Here is an 18,722-nt window from a genome sequence, read left to right as displayed (position 1 = left end):
CGAAGACAAAGTTATTGAGGAGGAAAGTTTGTCAATGGTAATTAACATGATAAACGTGTCATTAATGTGTTTAATGCGTGTTAAATGTCATAAAAGTGTATTAAAGGTGTGTTAACATTGTGTAAGTGAGGTAAAAATTTTTTAAAGGATTTATATGCGGTTGTAGTTTGCGTTTAAAGTGTGTAAATGTGTTAAATATGTGTTAAACGTGTTTAAAAGTGGTGCAAATGTGAGTTTAAATGTGTTTAAACATGCTTTAAATGTGCGTTTTACAGTGTGACAATGTGTGTTAAACGTGTTTTAATTAAAGTGACCAATGTGAGATGAATGTGTTTAAACTTGGTTAAAATGTGCGTTTATAGTGTGCAAATGTGTGTTAAACGTGTTAAATTTCTCATAACCAAGGATATTGTAATAGTGATTTCCGACACGAAAGACAACGTGAACGACACATGGAAGGCTACGTGGCCGTGGATTGCAGGTGCCAACCTCTATGGAGACGCTGCCTATCGTCGATGAAAAGTCGCAGTTCTTAAAAGGAGTGAAATTTATGTACAATACAGGCAAATTTTGTTCGAACCACTGATGTATAGAATCTCATAATTCACAGCGTCCATGATCGAATTTATAGGTAGTATGAGGACTTTTTTAGTTTTCGTTTCTGGTCCAAGAGTAGGAAAAGTAACCGAAAGGAGGGGGAAAAGTAAGTAGCAAATTTACGTTTTAACAATTTTTTAGTTTTAAAAACGATTAAATACAGGCGCGTTTAGGTTATTTTCGATGGCGGCAATTCCGGCCGTCATTTTGTATATCTAAGCTCACATTAACCCACTTTTCGATTGTTCGATATTCTGAGTATGATCTCCTCTTTGGGGGTCGACGAAATTTTTCGAATGGTTGACTATTCTATGTTCGACCGCTACTCCTTCTATGTCGTCAATGTGCATATATCCTTTCCATTCGTCCGTTCCTTTCCATTCGTCCTTTCCATTCGTCCGTTATTATCGTACTGCCGGAATTCACGTATTTACAAACGATCCAATTCACAGTGTTTTCTGATCTGTCGTTCACCTGACATATGAAGCATTTCTTATTTCATCGCAATGAATGCAAACGGACTCGGTCGGCTGTATGCTTAATTTTACAGCAAAATTCGATGCGTTATCGATACGGGGAGGCAAACCTAGCTCCGAAAAGTCGTCTTCCATTAACTTGTAGAAATCACGGGAAGTGCATCTCGACCAAAATTCGTCTTTGCAACTCAAATCGGCAAAACTAATCATTATCGAACAATTGGCAATAAACTAAACGCGGGGAGGTAAGGAGAGGAAAAAAACACGGTCTTTCCTTAATTTCTGATTACTTGGTTCTGTAACTTTTAGGATTAAATTGTAATAAAAGAAATAACAATACTTACTAATACTGGAGGAATTAATAATAATAAATATTCACCGATAGCAATTTGTGTGCAAATGAAATATCGTTACGAAAAAAAAACACAGTAATTAATCCAATACGCAACTTCGTCGCAACACAGCAGTAAACGATTCCAACAGGAAACTAGTCGATTTGCATAAAATTGCCCAGAAATGAACAGAAATCACGTCGCAGATCATGCATTTGCATATTCGTTCGTAACACCCCTACGAATTTCCCGCCGATTTTACTCTCGCACGACGTCACGAAAAGGCTCCCTCTACCGTCGCAAATTTACACACTACCGTCTCCGTTTCGAAGTTACAGGATACTCGGCAACGTCGAACGCAGGGTAGAAACCAAACGGGGAAAAAATCTTTCCCCGTCGCAGTCTCCGAAGTAGGGAAAAATTTCCCCGGCCGCCATTTTGGATCCTAAGGTAACATTAACCATTTTATCATTACTTAAGCCACCGAACCGAAGTTTGTCGAGTTCCGAAAGAGAACAGATGACCCGGAAATCATCCAGACGAAACGGAGCCGTTGAATCCGAAGTGCTTACCGGTCATGGAAAGAATACGCTCTCCAACAAGAAATGAACCACAAAAAAGGGCGAAAAGTAGGATTCCGGAAGGCTGTAAACGCCAGAAAAACTAACCTCGGGAACAAATCTGTCGAGAGCCAGTGAGGTTCGAAAGACTGCGAATACCGCAGCCACACGAGAGGGTCTGGAGAAACACGGAAACTCCTCTTCTTTCTTCTTTAAGTAAAGTAAAAATTAATATTCCAAATGTATGAGACAGAACAATTATATTGATACATTGCGACTTGTACATGGTGACTATTTTATTTATCAGAACATATTTAAAATAGTAAATGTAACACTTTTAAGTGGTTATTCTGGTTTTAAATACTGTGTCCCAGGATACCAGGGAAATTATACGAATGAAGAAAAGGTACACGTGTTCAAGTTTCTTACAGACGAAGAGATAAAATGGCTTTATGCTGTACCTAGACATAATTTTATTCCAACGAATAATTCTGCTGTAGGTACTGGATTTTCATTTGAATAATATTTTTATTTTGTATGTTTTACGCACAAACATACTAAGTTTAAATATAAAATGTACAAAAAGATATAAAAAAACATTTGAAAGATTTCAGAATCCATTAATTTAATTTTACAAATATTTCTCGTTGCTCCGTTTAAAAATATACAGATAAAACTTAGATATTCCAAATTGACAGAGCATTCACTTATTACAAACACATGAATGAAATAATAACTCTTGGCAGTCTTGGTCATAATAATTAAATGAATAAAACTTTTTAAATGAAGTATACTATGATTTTAATCCAGAGTTTTCTTCTAAGAAAATATTTTAAACTATGCCTAAAGTATTTTAATGTTAAAACTATATATGTTAATTTATTTTAAAAAAAAGTTATTATAGGGTTGCTTACTGAGCTGCAATTCGAAAAATCGTACATTTATCAATTCCTACTGTCGTCCGTCTGGCTGCTTATCTGCCTATCAATCCGTAATCTCGTAGATCAGCGTAAGATAGATAAAAATGGAGACCAGATATGGAAAGCTTAGAGGCAGGAAAACACCGATTAACTATATACGAACTTCCGCTTTGGGCCGAAACTGCACATTACAGTCATACCTCGGTACTCGAACGTTTCGGAGCCCGAACAAATCGGTACTCGACCAAAAATTTCGAAAAAAAAATGCCCCTGTTCCCGAACAAAATTTTGGTACTCGAACGGGAAAGCCCGCCAAGTCGACGTGTGGTGATTTCTTATAACCGTGAACGAATCAAAAAGGGGCGATACAAAATTAAGAGAACATTTATTAACTCACATACATCCAACTTGGATCTTACACAAAAAACGCCTCCTATCGTGAACAATTGACGAAACGAAAGTGTACATTTGTCAGACAATGAACAAAGACTTAGCTTGTAAACAATTTACCTTTTGTATACATATAACTGACAAGATTAAGGTTCAAATTATGAAACTCGATCCCGAACGGTCCCTTGACCGTCGGACACACAAAAAGAACGGATAGCGCCTAACTAAAGCGCGGTTTACAATGACGAATATGATTAACCATAACACGACAGACAGACGGCCGGATGGTTTCCGCAGACAGGTCAAGGTGGCAGCCTACCGCTCTGGGTGACCCGGGATCGAATCCGAACGGGTCGAAAATCCCCAGGAATTTTTCGGGGGGTGGTCCGTTCGGATATGTCGGGCCCCGTCCCTCACCACCCGGTCGCCCCATTGTGGGCCTGGCCGAACCCATAATGGGCCTACTAAAAGAGGCCCTCTTAGTGCCCACAGGGCGGAAAGAGTTAAAAAAAAACACGACAGACAGTTACGAGACAGTCATTGTTTCGCATGCACATTAACTTAACTTACGCTGTGCTATATTTTTTGGATTCCTTTTCTTTTGATTTATTATCCCTTAAACATGGGTCCCAAGAAGTATAAAAGTGAAAGTGGTCAAGTGAAAAGGAAAACAGTGAGAACAACAATCGAACTGAAAAAAGAAATCATTGCTAAACACGAAAATGGAGTGCGTGTTTCGGATCTTGCTGTCCAATATTCTATGGCTAAGTCGACGATATCGACTATTTTAAAGAATAAAGAAACAATAAAAAGAGCTAATGTTGCAAAAGGAGTGACTACGTTGACAAAGCAAAGGCCTCGGATACTTGAAGAAGTGGAGAAGTTGCTACTTATTTTTATAAATGAGAAACAGTTACGAGGTGATAGCATTAGTGAGACATTTATTTGTGAAAGGCGCTAGAAATCTATGACGATTTAGTGAAGAAAACCCCTGGTACAAGTACGAGTGCTTTTGTATTCAAGGCTAGTAGAGGGTGGTTTGAAAATTTTAAGAACCGAAGTGGAATACATAACGTAGTAAGGCATGGAGAGGGAGCTAGTTCAGACAAGGAAGGGGCTGAGAAATTTGTCGCCGAGTTTAGTAAACTTATAATGGAAGAAGGTTATGCACCTCAACAGGTGTTCAATGCAGACGAAACTGGGCTATTTTGGAAGAAAATGCCGAAGAGAACCTATATTACAAAGGAAGAAAAAGCACTACCAGGGCACAAGCCAATGAAAGATAGGCTTACTCTTTTGCTGTGTGGTAACGCAAGTGGAGATTTTAAGGTTAAGCCATTGTTGGTTTATCACTCCGACAATCCAAGGGTGTTCAAAAGGAACAATATTATGAAGAGTAAATTGCCTGTTATGTGGCGTGCTAATTCAAAGGCCTGGGTGACTCGGCAATTTTTTGTTGAGTGGGTGCATGAAGTTTTTGCACCAAGTGTGAAAGAATATTTGCAAGAAAAGAACTTGCCAATAAAATGCCTTCTCCTATTAGATAATGCTCCTGCTCACCCTCCAGGCTTGGAGGAGGATTTAGTCGAAGAATTCGACTTTATTCGGGTTAAATATCTGCCACCTAACACAACCGCTTTGCTACAACCAATGGATCAACAGGTCATTTCTAATTTCAAGAAATTGTACACTAAATCCTTGTTTCGGAAGTGTTTTGAAGTCACTAATGACACTCGGTTAACTTTGAAAGAATTTTGGAAAAATCATTTCCATATTCTTAATTGCGTTCATCTTATTGACAATGCATGGAACCAAGTGACATACCGTACCATGAATTCAGCATGGAGGAAACTCTGGCCCGACTGTGTACCAGAGCGAGATTTTGAGGGCTTTAATGAAGAAATTGTGGATGACATTGTTTCTATTGGACAAAGCATAGGCTTGGAGGTCGACAATGAGGATATTGAAGAGCTCGTGGAAGACCACAGTACCGAGCTTACTACAGAAGAGTTGGAGCACCTTCAAAATGAGCAACAAAGGATTTTGGCTGAGGATATGTCTTCGGGAGAGGAGGAAGGAAAGGAGGATATCCCAAGTTCAGTGATTAAAGAAATTTGTGCTAAGTGGGGGATGTGCAAGCTTTTGTTGAAAAATCTCATCCTGATACCATGGTAGCCAATAGGGCTGTACACCTTTTCAATGAAAATGTCATGTCTCATTTCCGTAAAATTCTGCAAAAAAGGCAGAAGCAACAGACAATGGATAAGTTTTTAATTAAAGATTTACCTGCCCAAAAGCGACAGAAAAGGGAAGCAACCCCCGAAGTTCCATTACCAGATGTTTTTATGGAAGGGGATTCCCCTTCTCGGCAGTAACTCCCGCTCTTCCTCCTCACACCTCCATCCACTTACGCCATCATATCGCAATCAAAAAGGTAAGTTTTCGTATGTTAAAATGACTTCTTTAATGTTTTTACTATTTATTGAGAGTTATATATGTGTTATTTACTGCTTGCCTAAAAACTAAATATCATTTATACTCTAATCTGTTATGTTACTAGCGAATCAACTGGGGATTGGAACGCATATATCCATAATTACTCGTAATCGCGTAAGATAGATAAAAATGGAGACCAGATATGGAAACCTTAGAGGCAGAAAACACTGATTAACTATATACGAACTTCCGCTTTGGGCCGAAACTCACATTATTTCAAATCAAAATTTGCTTCCGAACGGAGTTAGATACGTAACCGGAACGAGTTCGTTGTCAACTAAAACACGGACAAGACACTACTAAACTTAAGTGCATTGTGACGAATCACAGCAGCCCGACGTTGCTACTTATTAAGCCCGTATTATGATTTCAAATTCTATATTAAACTATAAATAAACTTCAATTTGTAAAATGTTTTTCTAAAATTTATTTAATCAAAACTAATTTTATTTCTTAAATATTTAGTAATATAAACTTATATATTTCATATAATTTATTACAATTTTTCAAACAGTTTACTTTCTGTTACTGATTACACAAGGAGAATGTAAATACAATATTGTAAGGTATTTAATAACAGTTTAGTAGTAAATTAAATGTAAATTGTCAAATATATGTAGAAATTCCTAATATAAAAAGTAGGCTCAATTCATACCCTTACATTTATATTTATAATATTTTTATGAAGGTACTATTGTCAGTTGTCCTACCCAAATCAACTTAACACTTTATTTCCAGTTATGTTTATGATAAGCTTTATTATTATTATATTATTAGCAAAGATTTTAACTGTACAACTCTAATCACCATGCACAGTATGTCTACACTTCTGTAATGTGTCAACATTTATCTTGGCATGGTTTGTTTATATAAATGTTTTTAAGTAAAGAAATTAAACTTATTAAGTAAATTATGAAATGATGAAGTTAACATAAACTTATTTCATTAACACATATTCTATCTGGAAGTATCTAACAAATTTCACTTTCTTGATCATTAAAAAACATTTTTAGAACTTTTAGAATAGAAGTACTGTGTGGATTCTCTGTCAGATTAGAGGCTAATTTAATAGCCCCGAATGTAACAGGGCTGAAGTAAACAGTATTAACAGTGATATTTGTGTTATAATATTTATAACAAGTTTGTTTCTGCCATTGAGCTGAAATTTTGAAAAATTATAGACCTATAAATTCCCACTCTCGTCTGTTGTCTGTCCTTCCTTAAATACGGAGAAGGAAGTTCTTTAGCTGAAAGGCGAGAAATGGGCGTTGGTAAAGGGTATGACAAGGTGGCTTCGATAAACTATACAAAAGCTTCCGGTAACGTGGACAGTCACGTTATTTCTAGTAAAATTCATTTCCCAAAAGCATTTAGATACATGACCGGCACAATGTTATTGCTAGCAGGAAAAGTATGGTGTACAAGGCAAGCCACTAGTAATTTGAAGTGAAGAGCGTATATTTTGAATTAAATTTATTAAAAACAGGCTTAGAATTGCAGCCCGGCATGGTGACCGTGTCACAATAAACAATTGATCGTTGAATTTAATTAAAAAATTAAGAATATCAAGTGATGTGGATGAAGGAATTATTAACTTATTAAAGGAGTCGATAGTTTATATCGACTCCTTATTTACAAATAACAGGGTGATTTAAAAGTCACAGAAATTTGAAAAATTAATAACTCACAAACTATTTACAGTAAGATAATGCGGTTTTCTCAGAAATGCTTAGAAAGAAGCGGGGATTTTTTTTATGTATAATAAAAATTTTTATACCAAAATAGTTACTTTTCTTGCCATACATAATTTCTGTAGTTGTTACAAGAGCTTACACTAAAAACATTATAATTTTTTTATTCTTATTTCAACACATTTACAAATGCTACAGCGCCATTTGTGGCAAAAATTGTAACTATTTTGGTATTAAAATTTTTTATTACACATTAAAAAAGAATGCCGCTTCTTTCTAAGCATTTCTGTTAAAACCGCATCGTCTTACTGTAAGTAGTTATTAATTTTTCAAACTTTCTATAACTTTTGAATCACCCTGTACATTACTCCTTATACAAATTTTTATAAAATTTACTCTTATTCTCAAAATTATGCTTTTTGCCATTCTCGAGATTTATAATAATTAATTATATAAAAAGATTTTAAATAAAATATCATAACAGATGGCAGCACACAGGCAGTTTCAAATGTTGTCGCAGCATCTCGTCCTGGATTTCATTCTTTTACTAGCTGACTTTGCGGGTTCTCTTTCCTTCTTTCTCAATTCTCTAAATCTCTTCAATCTCTTCGGGTTCTTCGTCACTTGTCCAATAATCATGGTCTAAATCACCATTATCGAATTCTCCAGAAAATCTTTCAATAATATCTTCGTCTTTATTCTCTGCTTTCTGACCGATTTATTAAAGCCGTTCATCATAACATATTACGTCTTTGTTTGGAGTGTAGGAGTTGTTATATATAACTAACTGGTAACTAAGGTGAAACAGCTAAAAACACTAAGCATCAGTAAAATGTATTCACCAGTTTATATTAGATTGCCATTAAAACACAGGGAATTGCTGATACATATGTTTGTTTCACAAAGGTATATTGCAGACTCTGTGAAAGACACACTGTCAGCAGCCATGGTTTTCTGTGAAGTGTGGTACATGTACAGTATGTACTAAATAAAAATCGAATGAGGTTGGTAAATTTTACTCGTGGTTAGTATTGCAGGGTAAACGGATTTTACCAATGACGTTTGTGAATCTTAACATTAATAACGCTGGGTGTAAGAATTACTGGTTCGGGTAATTTATAAACCCCGGTGAAGCCAGGTATAACAAAATAGTAAAATAGATATTTTCAACCAGCTTAACAAGTGACGCCTCATTCTAGAATCAATGATTGCCTTTGTTACGAATAACCGTGTTTTTACTCTGTATTCTAAGTCACCAAAGACAAGACGTAAATATTACTAGACAAAGAGAAAATTAAAATCGGTAAGAGAAATTTTGACATTTTTTATTATTGTTTTTTTTTTACATCAAAAGGTTTATAAGTGAATGTTTTTGAGGAAGAATAAAAGTCAGTTTAAATAAAACTCTGAATATAAAAAGTTTCAGTAGGCTAATTCTTCCGTACATTGAGTATATTAATACAATCGTGTAGGCATTCCTTTAACGACCGTTGTCCGGCGAAGGAATCCTCTTTCATAGTTTCAGTCACGTTCTGACAGTCGTATAGTATTTATTACAAGAAGCGTTGGCAATCTCCAAGACTTCATATTTCTTTGTAAATTTATACTGTATTCTGCATCTCATAGTGTAAGATGTCGACGACAAGAAAGAGCACAACGTCGTCCGGAAGAAGGCGAAGAACGGAATGAACTGGGAGAAAGGAAGAAGAAGAAAAGAATAGAACTATAAATGAAAGTCACTGTAAAGACTTAGATTTGGCTCGCGTCAGATTTTCATCGAAAGTTATTTATCGCTATAGAAACACAGATTTGCTGAATTAGAGAATAATACTTCCATTTCTTTCTTTTTCTGGACACAAAGTATTGACTAATTACTGAAATTTCACTCATAGCTTTGTTCCTAATTTACAGCTTTATTAACTAATTATTGCAGATTTTCATAATGTAGTTCCTAACCACAATTTCGAAGTATAGTATATCTGAAGCATACATTATTGATTTTCATAGAAACAATTACCAAATAATATCAATATATGAAAACGTATTCACTAAAGCGATGAAACTCGAAGCCTTCGAATTGTCGCAATTACAGGATACGTCCGGTTTAATTATTGTAATAAACCACTTCGTCTTGGCTAATCTTCGGCACTTTCTGTACATTTCCTTTTCTGCGACAATAAACAATGGAAACGACAATAGCCACACCTAATAACATTAGTAAAAGTAAGAACAGCTACCGCAATTTTTCCATCCAAAAACGCTTTATCTTCGTCTGAAAACACACATTTTAGTACAAGTAGAATTTACTGACGACGTCAAATTATTCTCTGGAATTTCTAAACATCCATCATTGGACACAAATTCGATGAAAGACAAAGAAGAGGAATTTTTCTGCAGTAATATTTGGAGAAATCGGCAAATTTTCTGTCGGTTTCTAAGCCAACCAGTCTTTAGTAAAAAGCGAATGACAATTAGCAAATCCAATTGTTTCTGGATAAGTAAAGTTTAAATTCCGTTGAAACGTCGATCAGGTTCATTAATCCGGAAGTAATTGGGTTAACAGGTTTCCGTCCAACCAGAGGTTTTTCAGGTTTGGCAAAAAACATAATCCGAAATATTACTTATTGAATTATTACTCAGACGTAGATGGGTGACGTTTTTCCACGTCACACAATCGACATCAGATAACTCCTTTATGTAATTATTACTCAAGTCGACAACCGTCGCATTCGGGACGAGAACATTAGGAATTCTGTCGATTCCCTTTCCGGAACAATTCACCATCACGTGATTATGTTCGGCGAAACATTCGCAATACATTCGGACAATAATTTCCTATGACTACGAGAGATGTATTATCCAGCAAATTCCTTTCTTCTCCGAAACATTTCTTTTTCTCTATATCTGGAAACATTTCCTTTGCCACTTCTATATTTGATTTAAGAGCAAAAACGAATTGCTGCAGTTTGTGATCACAAGTAATTTCATTATTACTTAAATAATAAGTTGGCATTTGAAATCCATATTTCCACTCATCCATATAAATTGTTTTGATTGTACAATTAAAAAGATACATTTTTATGCCATTTGGAGTGTAAATTGGTAATTTCACGATTTCAAAATAATTATTTGAGAAATCGACTATAGTTAAATTATATAATGTCCAATTTATCACCGGCCATTGTATCAAACCTGCATTATTTAAATTCAGATACTTCAGATGCTTGCTGCTGCCAAAAGGACGCTCACCAATAATTTTAGTTAAATTGGTGTAGGATAGACCGAGATTCGTTAATCTGGTCAATGGGAGGAAGTTGTTTTCGTGTAAAAATGTCAGGCGATTTTTTGATAAAACGAGAATCTGCAATGACGACAAATTCTGAAAAATATTTTCGGGAAGATTTTCTAACCGGTTTTCTCCTAAATGTAAGTGTCGCAGTTCAGAAAGTCCATAAAAAATTCCTGTTGGAAGTGTCGATATTTTATAATTCGAACAAGAAAATTCTTTCAAAAGTTTATTATTTCTTAGAAGATTTGGCTGGAGGTGTTCGATTCGGTTAAAATCTAAATGAACAATTTTCAAATTAAACAAGTCAGAAAATGTATCTTCCTCGATTGAAGAAATAGAACAAAACACTGCATTAATTTCAGTCAAATTGTGCAATTTCTTAAAGAATCCGGACGGAATTTGTGATAATCTACTCATTTCCAGAAATATAAACTGTCCTTAACAATGCGATTCCTCTGTAGTTGCTTGTATTGGTTATATCTCCTGATTTAGAAATGGGAAATATTCTCACCATCTATCAACCGTCAGGGTAAATTCCGGTTGCCAGGACTTCATCAAAGACAGTGGATGCAATCCAGTTCAATGTTCATCGTAACTCTAAGTCTAGTTTTGTCAAATTGCTCGAGATTATAAAATAGATCTTACTAGTAAACTCTTAACTTAGCCATGCTGATGTATAGTTCGGAGAGATTAATTAACTCTCGAAAAGGTTTGTTCGGAAATAAAGTGAAGTTATAGGATATTATTTTCAATGAAGTCAGTGACGAAACATTGCGAAATGTTAAATTAAGAAGTTCCGACGTCCTTACATTTTGTATTTCGACAGATCGCAGAGAGGACATGTTATTAAACGAGGCGCTTTCGAAGTTTCTTTTATACTACGAATGATCGGTACCGTATCAGGATGTTTTCGATTGCACACCCGAAAGTGAATATTCCAAAGTCAATCCCCGACAGAAAACAATCAGTAAATGTTATCTTTTGTACATTTCTAACGTCCAAACATTGCATCAGACGAGAGTCAGTCGTTTCCTTTCCGCACTTGATGGATAAGGATTGATTGAATATTTTAATAGAGGAAAAGTTTTTTGATTCGTAGCAGCTGTTTGCCCATGACGACAAGAAACATTTCCCCAATGTTGCCAAAACTCTTGACAAGAATTAACCACTAGAAATAGGAATTGAAGAAAGAAAACCCACCTCATTTCGTCTAAGGACGGTTCTAATTTATTCGACACACGAATTTGTGGTAAATATGTAGAAAAATGGCGAACAAAAGTACAGAACTTTGGAATCGTAATTTACGAAGCAGCTATTATAGACACTTTGTTGCCACGTTGGTTGACAACACGATAAAAATTGACGTCAGCGGTATCGATTTCTACAGAAATATTACGCAAAGAATTTTTAATTTCCCCGGTTTTTTCGTAATGCAGTTGTCGCAAAAATATCAAATTAACGTTAAATGAGTAACCGGCTGGATATTTCGTAAGAATGGCTGCAAGTTTGTTAGTTTGCTTCGTTTAAAATAATTATTATTGTACATGAAGACTTTCTACAACTTTTTGCCATATTTTCGCCAATGGTCTAAGATAGAAAAACTGTATAATGTAAGAAATTTATAAAGATAATAATTAAAGATAAATTAAATTGTTTTAATTCCTTTGTCGTCGAGAGATTAATCGGTCGTGTTCCTTTATACATCGAATGTGATTTACGTGACACAAAAGAATGATTCTGCCTGACGTCAATTATTATAATAATACAAGAATTTTCCAGGTGAATATGAAATAAATACGAAATTTTTTCATTTTATGTTCATTCGAATGCGAAAATTCTTCATCGATAAAATTTAAATTATGTTTTTACAAAATGTAATTTAAACTAAAATCATTCCAAGCAGTTTGCATACGAAAATAATTTGTTTAAGTATTAAATAATGAAGGAAGGGTAATGAACTTCAATAAAGGGAAATCAGAATGAATCATCACTTACTTTCATTTCTAACGGTAATTACTTCATCTGTCGTTCGCATTTAAATAATTGAATAAATAATTTATCCTCCTTCTGAAATGACTTTTTGGTCTTCTTAAATATCGATTATGTTCGTTACTTATAACTGTGTCGACTGGATTAATATCATAAATCGCCATATATAAAACTTTAATATTTTTACCCAATCAGAAAATTCGAAATTACACGATTTTATGAAATAAGAACTTGTGAAATTTCTTAAAAATTCACTTTTTTCTTAATTTTTGTTAAGGTGGAAACAAATTTTTCAAATGGAAAGTATAATTAACTCATAAATTGTCCGAATACGTTTGTATTTATTAATTTTAAGCCTGCTTATTTCTTTCATTTTTACTCGTTGTGGCATGTCACAAATAGTGATTTTTTGTTGTTGTATGCAGTTTCCAGCAAAACTCTAATAAATTTTTTATATTTGTGAAAATTTCTACGTAATTCAAAGGTAACTTTTAATAAATATCTTATACAGCATTATTAATATGATTTTGGAGGTTGCAGAACGTACTAAATTATTTTAAAAATGAAAAAAATTTTATATCATTTGATTTCAAGATATTTTATATATCTTAGAAATAATTAATTCTATCCCGGGAAACAGTTCAGTTTTATCCCGGAATTCCGAGACAAGCAAATGAGAAACCCTAGACATGAGACACATAAGACACTAGTGGAAGGATCAAGGCGAGAAACTGGTTCGTGAAAGTAATAGTGAAAGTAATAGTGAAAGTATTGCTAGAGTTTTTGATAAAGTTCTTGATGTTTATTGCAACCAGGTGGAGATTGTTGCTGTTAAATATAGAGGTGGCGGATAAACTGACTGTAAAGAAGTGAACGTGAATGGAAAAAAAGTTAACAGTCCATAAGAGATTTATGATTATGGCAATAATCTATAATATAATCGAGACGAGTTGATAATAATAATCAGTGCAGAGTGCAAACGGTTAGGAGTTGAAAGTTGAAATTTGGTACACCAGTTAGGGTACGTCACGAGAAGGCACACTAAGAAAGGATTTTCGAAAATTTCTCCTCACGGGGTAGCGGAACAGGATTAAAGCTTCTATATACATTATCGAGACGTGTCTAAACGGTTAGGAGTTGAAATTTGAAATTTTTAATTACCTCGATGTAAACTTAGACATAATAACGTAAATAAAGTTTATTTAAAACATGTAGTTTGCATCTTTATATATACGATAATAAATTATTACTAATCATAATAAATACAGTATACTGTATTACCATTGAGAAATAATTTTACGGTAATACATGCGATGTAAAATTAGAATGGAGTTTATAATAGATTCTTAAACACACTTGGTACTTTTTATTGGACTGAAATTATGATTCCGCAGATAATGACACTCGGTTATAACGTCAAACAATTGCCGGTCCCAATGGATAACGTTATAAACGGGTTAACCTGTATTAGTTGAAAGTTGAAATTTTTACTAGAAAATTACGAATGGAATGTAGCAACAAGAGAAAGCGACGTGCAAGATTCACGGGCGCTGGAAAAAGAAAGAAAATAAGAGAAGCATCGCAAAAATTTAAAGAAAAGAATCCTGAGGCAAACAAAACAGCTGTAAAGAAGTATTTTGATAGGAATCCTAATGCTAATAAGGAAGCTGTAAAGAGGCATTTTGATAGAAATCCTCAGGCTCATAAAGAAGCTGCAAAAAAAACATGCAAGCAATAAACGTACAGTAAAGATCTTACAGTGGGAAAACAAGGAACGTTCTGCTTTTCAATACCGAGCTGATATTGATTATGCTGGTGATGAGAATGTGTTTATAGGAGAGATGAATAAAATATGCAAATTTTGCAGTGCCAAAAAATTTAACGATGAGACCCCTGGTATGTGTTGTGCTAATGGAAAGGTTATGTTGCCCGGATTCAAAGAAGCACCTGAGCCTTTAAGTAATCTTTCTTACAAAATAAATGAATCAAGTGGCAAAGAACTGCAAAAGGAATCAAAGAATTTTCTAAAAAATGCAAGAAAGTATAATGGATGTTTCCAAATGACTTCGTTCGGCAGTAAGGAAGTGAGAGAAGGGAATTATATGCCAACTTTTAAGATCCAAGGACAAATATATCATAGGATTGGCAGTCTTTTGCCATCAGAAGAACAACAACCTGTATTTCTTCAAATATATTTTGTAGGCAACGATGAAGAAGAGGTGAATATTAGGTGCAATAATTCCACAGGAGTGGATAAAAGATTAGTTTCTCAAATACAAAAGGCTCTTCATGAGCATAATTCATATGTCAAAGAGTTTAAAGCAGCTGTTGAACGATATTCAACCAGAGAAAATTTTCAAACTCTAATTAATCCTGATAAACGACCTGCTGGTAAACATAAAGGACGATTCAATGCACCAACTGCAGACAAAGTTGCCTTAGTGATTGTTGGACCTCTTTTGAAAAAGTGTGACATTATTATTCAAAGCAGGGTTAATAAGTTGGTGCGCATTCCTGAAACGCATCGCTCTTATGATGCATTACAGTACCTCATTACTTTTTTGCTATGGAGAAGATGGGTATTGTGTTAATATTCCTCAAGTTGATCCTGTCAGTAAACTTCCTGTTACAAAGACAGTATCAGCTTCCGATTTTTATGCGTACCGAATTATGGTTAGAGAAAATTCACAGAATCGCATACTATATTATAAAAAATTGTTCAATCAGTTTTTGGTTGACATGTATGCAAAAATTGAAACTGAACGTCTTGGCTATATAAGAAGAAACCAAACCAGGTTGCGAGTAGAAACTTACGCGCATCTCAAAGATGCTATTAGTAAAGCTGATGCTGAGGTTTCTGAATTGGGTAAAATGACTATTTTACCAGCAACATTTCATGCAGGTGATAGGTATATGCATGAGCGAACTCAGGATGGTTTAGCATATGTACGCCATTATGGAAAACCAGATCTTTTTATTACATTTACATGTAATCCAAAGTGGAGCGAAATTAAAGGTAATTTGCTCTTTGGCCAAGAAGCTCAAGATCGTAACGACTTAATTGCGCGAGTCTTCCATTTGAAGCAAAAGAAATTTATGCAACTAATGACTAAATGTGCTATTTTTGGAAAATGTAAAAGCTATATGTCAACTATTGAACAGCAAAAAAGAGGTTTGCCTCATAGTCATAATTTATTTTTCTTAGAGGAATCTGTTAATCCTAATGATATTGACATGATTGTGAGTGCCGAAATTCCAGATCCTGAGAAAGACCCTGAGTTATACGAAATTGTGAAAGCACATATGATTCATGGCCCATGTGGCTCATTCAACAGAAATTCTCCATGTATGAAGGATGGATTTTGCAGTAAAGGCTTTCCCAAACCATTTTCCAAAGAAACACAATACGGTTTTGATGGTTTCCCGAAATATAGAAGACGATCAGCAGAAGATGGTGGATTTACAGTAACTTTAAAAAATAATGTACTTGATAACAGATGGGTAGTTCCATACAGTCCAGTGTTAAGTCGCACTTTTAACGCACATATTAATACGGAAATATGTAATTCGGTGAAATCGATCAAGTACATTACTAAGTACATTAACAAGGGTTCAGACCAGGCTGCGTTTGCAGTTGAAAATAAGTATGACGAGATTACTAAATATGAAGTTGGGCGCTATATCAGTAGCTCTCATGCTGCTTGGAGAATCTTAGGATTTCCTATTCACGAACATTTTCCTCCTGTCATGCACCTTGCTGTACATCTAGAAAATGGTCAAAGGGTCTATTTTACTGAAAAATACTCTTCAAAACAAAATTAGTAGCCCTCCAAAAACAACGCTTTTGGCATTTTTTGAGTTGTGTAAGGTTGATGATTTTGCCAAAACGCTTTTATATAACGAAATTCCAGCATACTACGTATTGAAAAATGGTAAATTTGTAAGAAGAAAAAAGGGAATGAATGTATCTAATCACACTGACATTAAGAAAGATCATGTCATAGGTAGAGTTTATACAGTACACCCGAACAATGCAGAATGCTATTATCTTCGCATGTTGCTGCATGAAGTAAGAGGACCTACATCATTTTTAGATCTAAAAACTGTTAACGGCACAGTTCATCCTACATTTCAAAACGCATGTAGAACATTAGGATTACTAGAAGATGACAAGCACTGGGAACACACACTGGAAGAGGCAAGTCTTTGCGATTCTCCAAAGAAAATTCGAGAGCTATTTGCTACAATGCTAATGTTTTGCCAATTGTCTGATCCCCTAAAATTATGGGATAAATATAAGGATTATTTAGGTGAAGATGTTAAGCATCAATTGAATCGTGAGTTTCAGGAGTTGAACATTCAAATTGATATGAATGAGGTTTACAACAAGTGTCTTTTGCTGCTACAAGAAACTTTGTTTGAAATGGGAGGATTGCAAATAAATGAATATGGACTACCAGAGCCTCAGCGATCAAACAATAAAATTCAAAATCACGACTATTTAAAGGAATTGGCGTTTGATGTAATTGAGCAATCAGAAAAGGTGTCCAAAAATGAACCACTGCACAATGATGATCAAAGAAAGATATTTGACGAAGTCATGGATAGCATTAATTCCAGAAAAGGAAATATAATATTTTTAGACGCTCCAGGCGGAACTGGAAAAACTTTCTTAATAAATCTGATACTTGCCAAAATAAGAGCAAATAAACAAATTGCCATTGGCGTTGCGTCCTCTGGAATTGCGGCTACTTTAATTGAAGGTGGAAAAACGAGCCCATTCCGCTTTTAAATTACCATTTAATTTAAATTTTTCGGAGACCCCGGTATGCAACATATCAACACAAAGTGCCATAGCTCAAATATTGCGGGAATGTAAGATCATTGTCTGGGATGAAGTCACCATGGTTCATAAAGGAGCAGTTGAAGCTTTAAATAGAACACTCCAGGATTTACGACATAATAATGATGTGATGGGCGGTGCAACGGTTTTGTTATGTGGAGATTTTAGGCAAACACTACCTGTTGTACCAAGGGGTACACGGGCTGATGAGGTGAATGCCTGTTTAAAGTCGTCCTCTTTATGGCTGAAAATTAAAATACTTCATTTGAAAACTAATATGAGAGTTCATTTAAATGGAGATGCTAAGGCAAAAGTTTGCAGATTTACTAATTCAAATTGGAGATGGAAAATTAAAAGAAAAAGAAGGTTATATTACCATTCCTAAGGAGTTGTGCAAGTTAGCTGGCGATTTGGAAGCATTAACTAAACACATCTATCCAGACTTAGTAAATCTGCGAAAGAAACTGATTTCGTGGCTGAAGGAGCGAGGAATTTTATCACCGAAGAACGATAGAGCTCAAGAAATCAATCAATTTTTATTACAAAAATTTGACGCAGATGAAATGGCATATAGTTCTATAGATTCAGTTGTAGAAAAAAAAGAGACTTTAAATTATCCCGTTGAATTTCTAAATACTCTAAAGCCTTCTGGTATTCCGTTCCATAAATTAACTTTGAAAATTGGAGCTCCTATCATGTTACTAAGAAATTTGTATCCTCCAAAACTATGTAACGGTACGAGGCTACAAGTTAAAACACTACATAAGAATGTGGTTGAAGCAACTATTATTACTGGTTGTAACGTTGGTGAATCAGTATTTATTCAGCGAATTCCTTTGATTCCAACTGATTATCCATTCCAATTCAAGAGGCTTCAATTTCCCGTAAAATTATGTTTTGCTATGACGATTAATAAAGCAGAAGGACAAACTTTGAAAAAAGCTGGAATAGATCTGAGAGAGAATTGTTTCTCGCATGGTCAGTTTTATGTTGCATGCTCCAGAGTTAGTTCTGCTAAAGATTTGGCCATTCTTAGCAAAGAAGGCAAAACAACTAACATCGTATATAAAGAAGTACTGTGGAATTAAAATTAAAATACTTCATTTGAAAACTAATATGACGTTTTTTGCCCGAGCAAC

General features: G+C 34.8%; 4 protein-coding genes across 4 annotated transcripts; 3 read left to right on the top strand and 1 right to left on the bottom strand.

The window, feature by feature from the left end:
• Positions 1 to 4,427: 4,427 nt before the first annotated feature.
• LOC136970032 (tigger transposable element-derived protein 1-like) lies at positions 4,428 to 5,450 on the top strand. Its single transcript, XM_067264396.1, has one exon. The coding sequence runs from the start codon at positions 4,428 to 4,430 to the stop codon at positions 5,448 to 5,450; it is 1,023 nt and encodes a 340-aa protein (XP_067120497.1).
• A 2,601-nt stretch (positions 5,451 to 8,051) lies between these two features.
• Positions 8,052 to 11,168, bottom strand: LOC136970031 (leucine-rich repeat-containing protein 15-like). Its single transcript, XM_067264395.1, has 2 exons — positions 10,281 to 11,168; positions 8,052 to 8,171 (listed from the first exon to the last, which is right to left on the bottom strand). Exons 1-2 carry the CDS (start codon positions 11,166 to 11,168, stop codon positions 8,052 to 8,054), a joined length of 1,008 nt encoding a protein of 335 aa, XP_067120496.1.
• Positions 11,169 to 15,479: 4,311 nt separating this feature from the next.
• LOC136970030 (uncharacterized) lies at positions 15,480 to 16,562 on the top strand. The gene has a single exon (XM_067264394.1). It carries the CDS (start codon positions 15,480 to 15,482, stop codon positions 16,560 to 16,562), a length of 1,083 nt encoding a protein of 360 aa, XP_067120495.1.
• A 1,320-nt stretch (positions 16,563 to 17,882) lies between these two features.
• Positions 17,883 to 18,671, top strand: LOC136970029 (ATP-dependent DNA helicase pif1-like). Its single transcript, XM_067264393.1, has one exon. The coding sequence runs from the start codon at positions 17,883 to 17,885 to the stop codon at positions 18,669 to 18,671; it is 789 nt and encodes a 262-aa protein (XP_067120494.1).
• The last annotated feature ends 51 nt before the right edge of the window (positions 18,672 to 18,722 follow it).

Source organism: Centruroides vittatus, unplaced genomic scaffold (genome assembly GCF_030686945.1).
Source record: "Centruroides vittatus isolate TY-2023 unplaced genomic scaffold, ASM3068694v2 contig_1881, whole genome shotgun sequence".
NCBI lineage: Eukaryota > Metazoa > Arthropoda > Arachnida > Scorpiones > Buthidae > Centruroides > Centruroides vittatus.
Note: the sequence above shows the minus strand (reverse complement) of the source record. Positions and strands in the feature narration are given on the sequence as shown.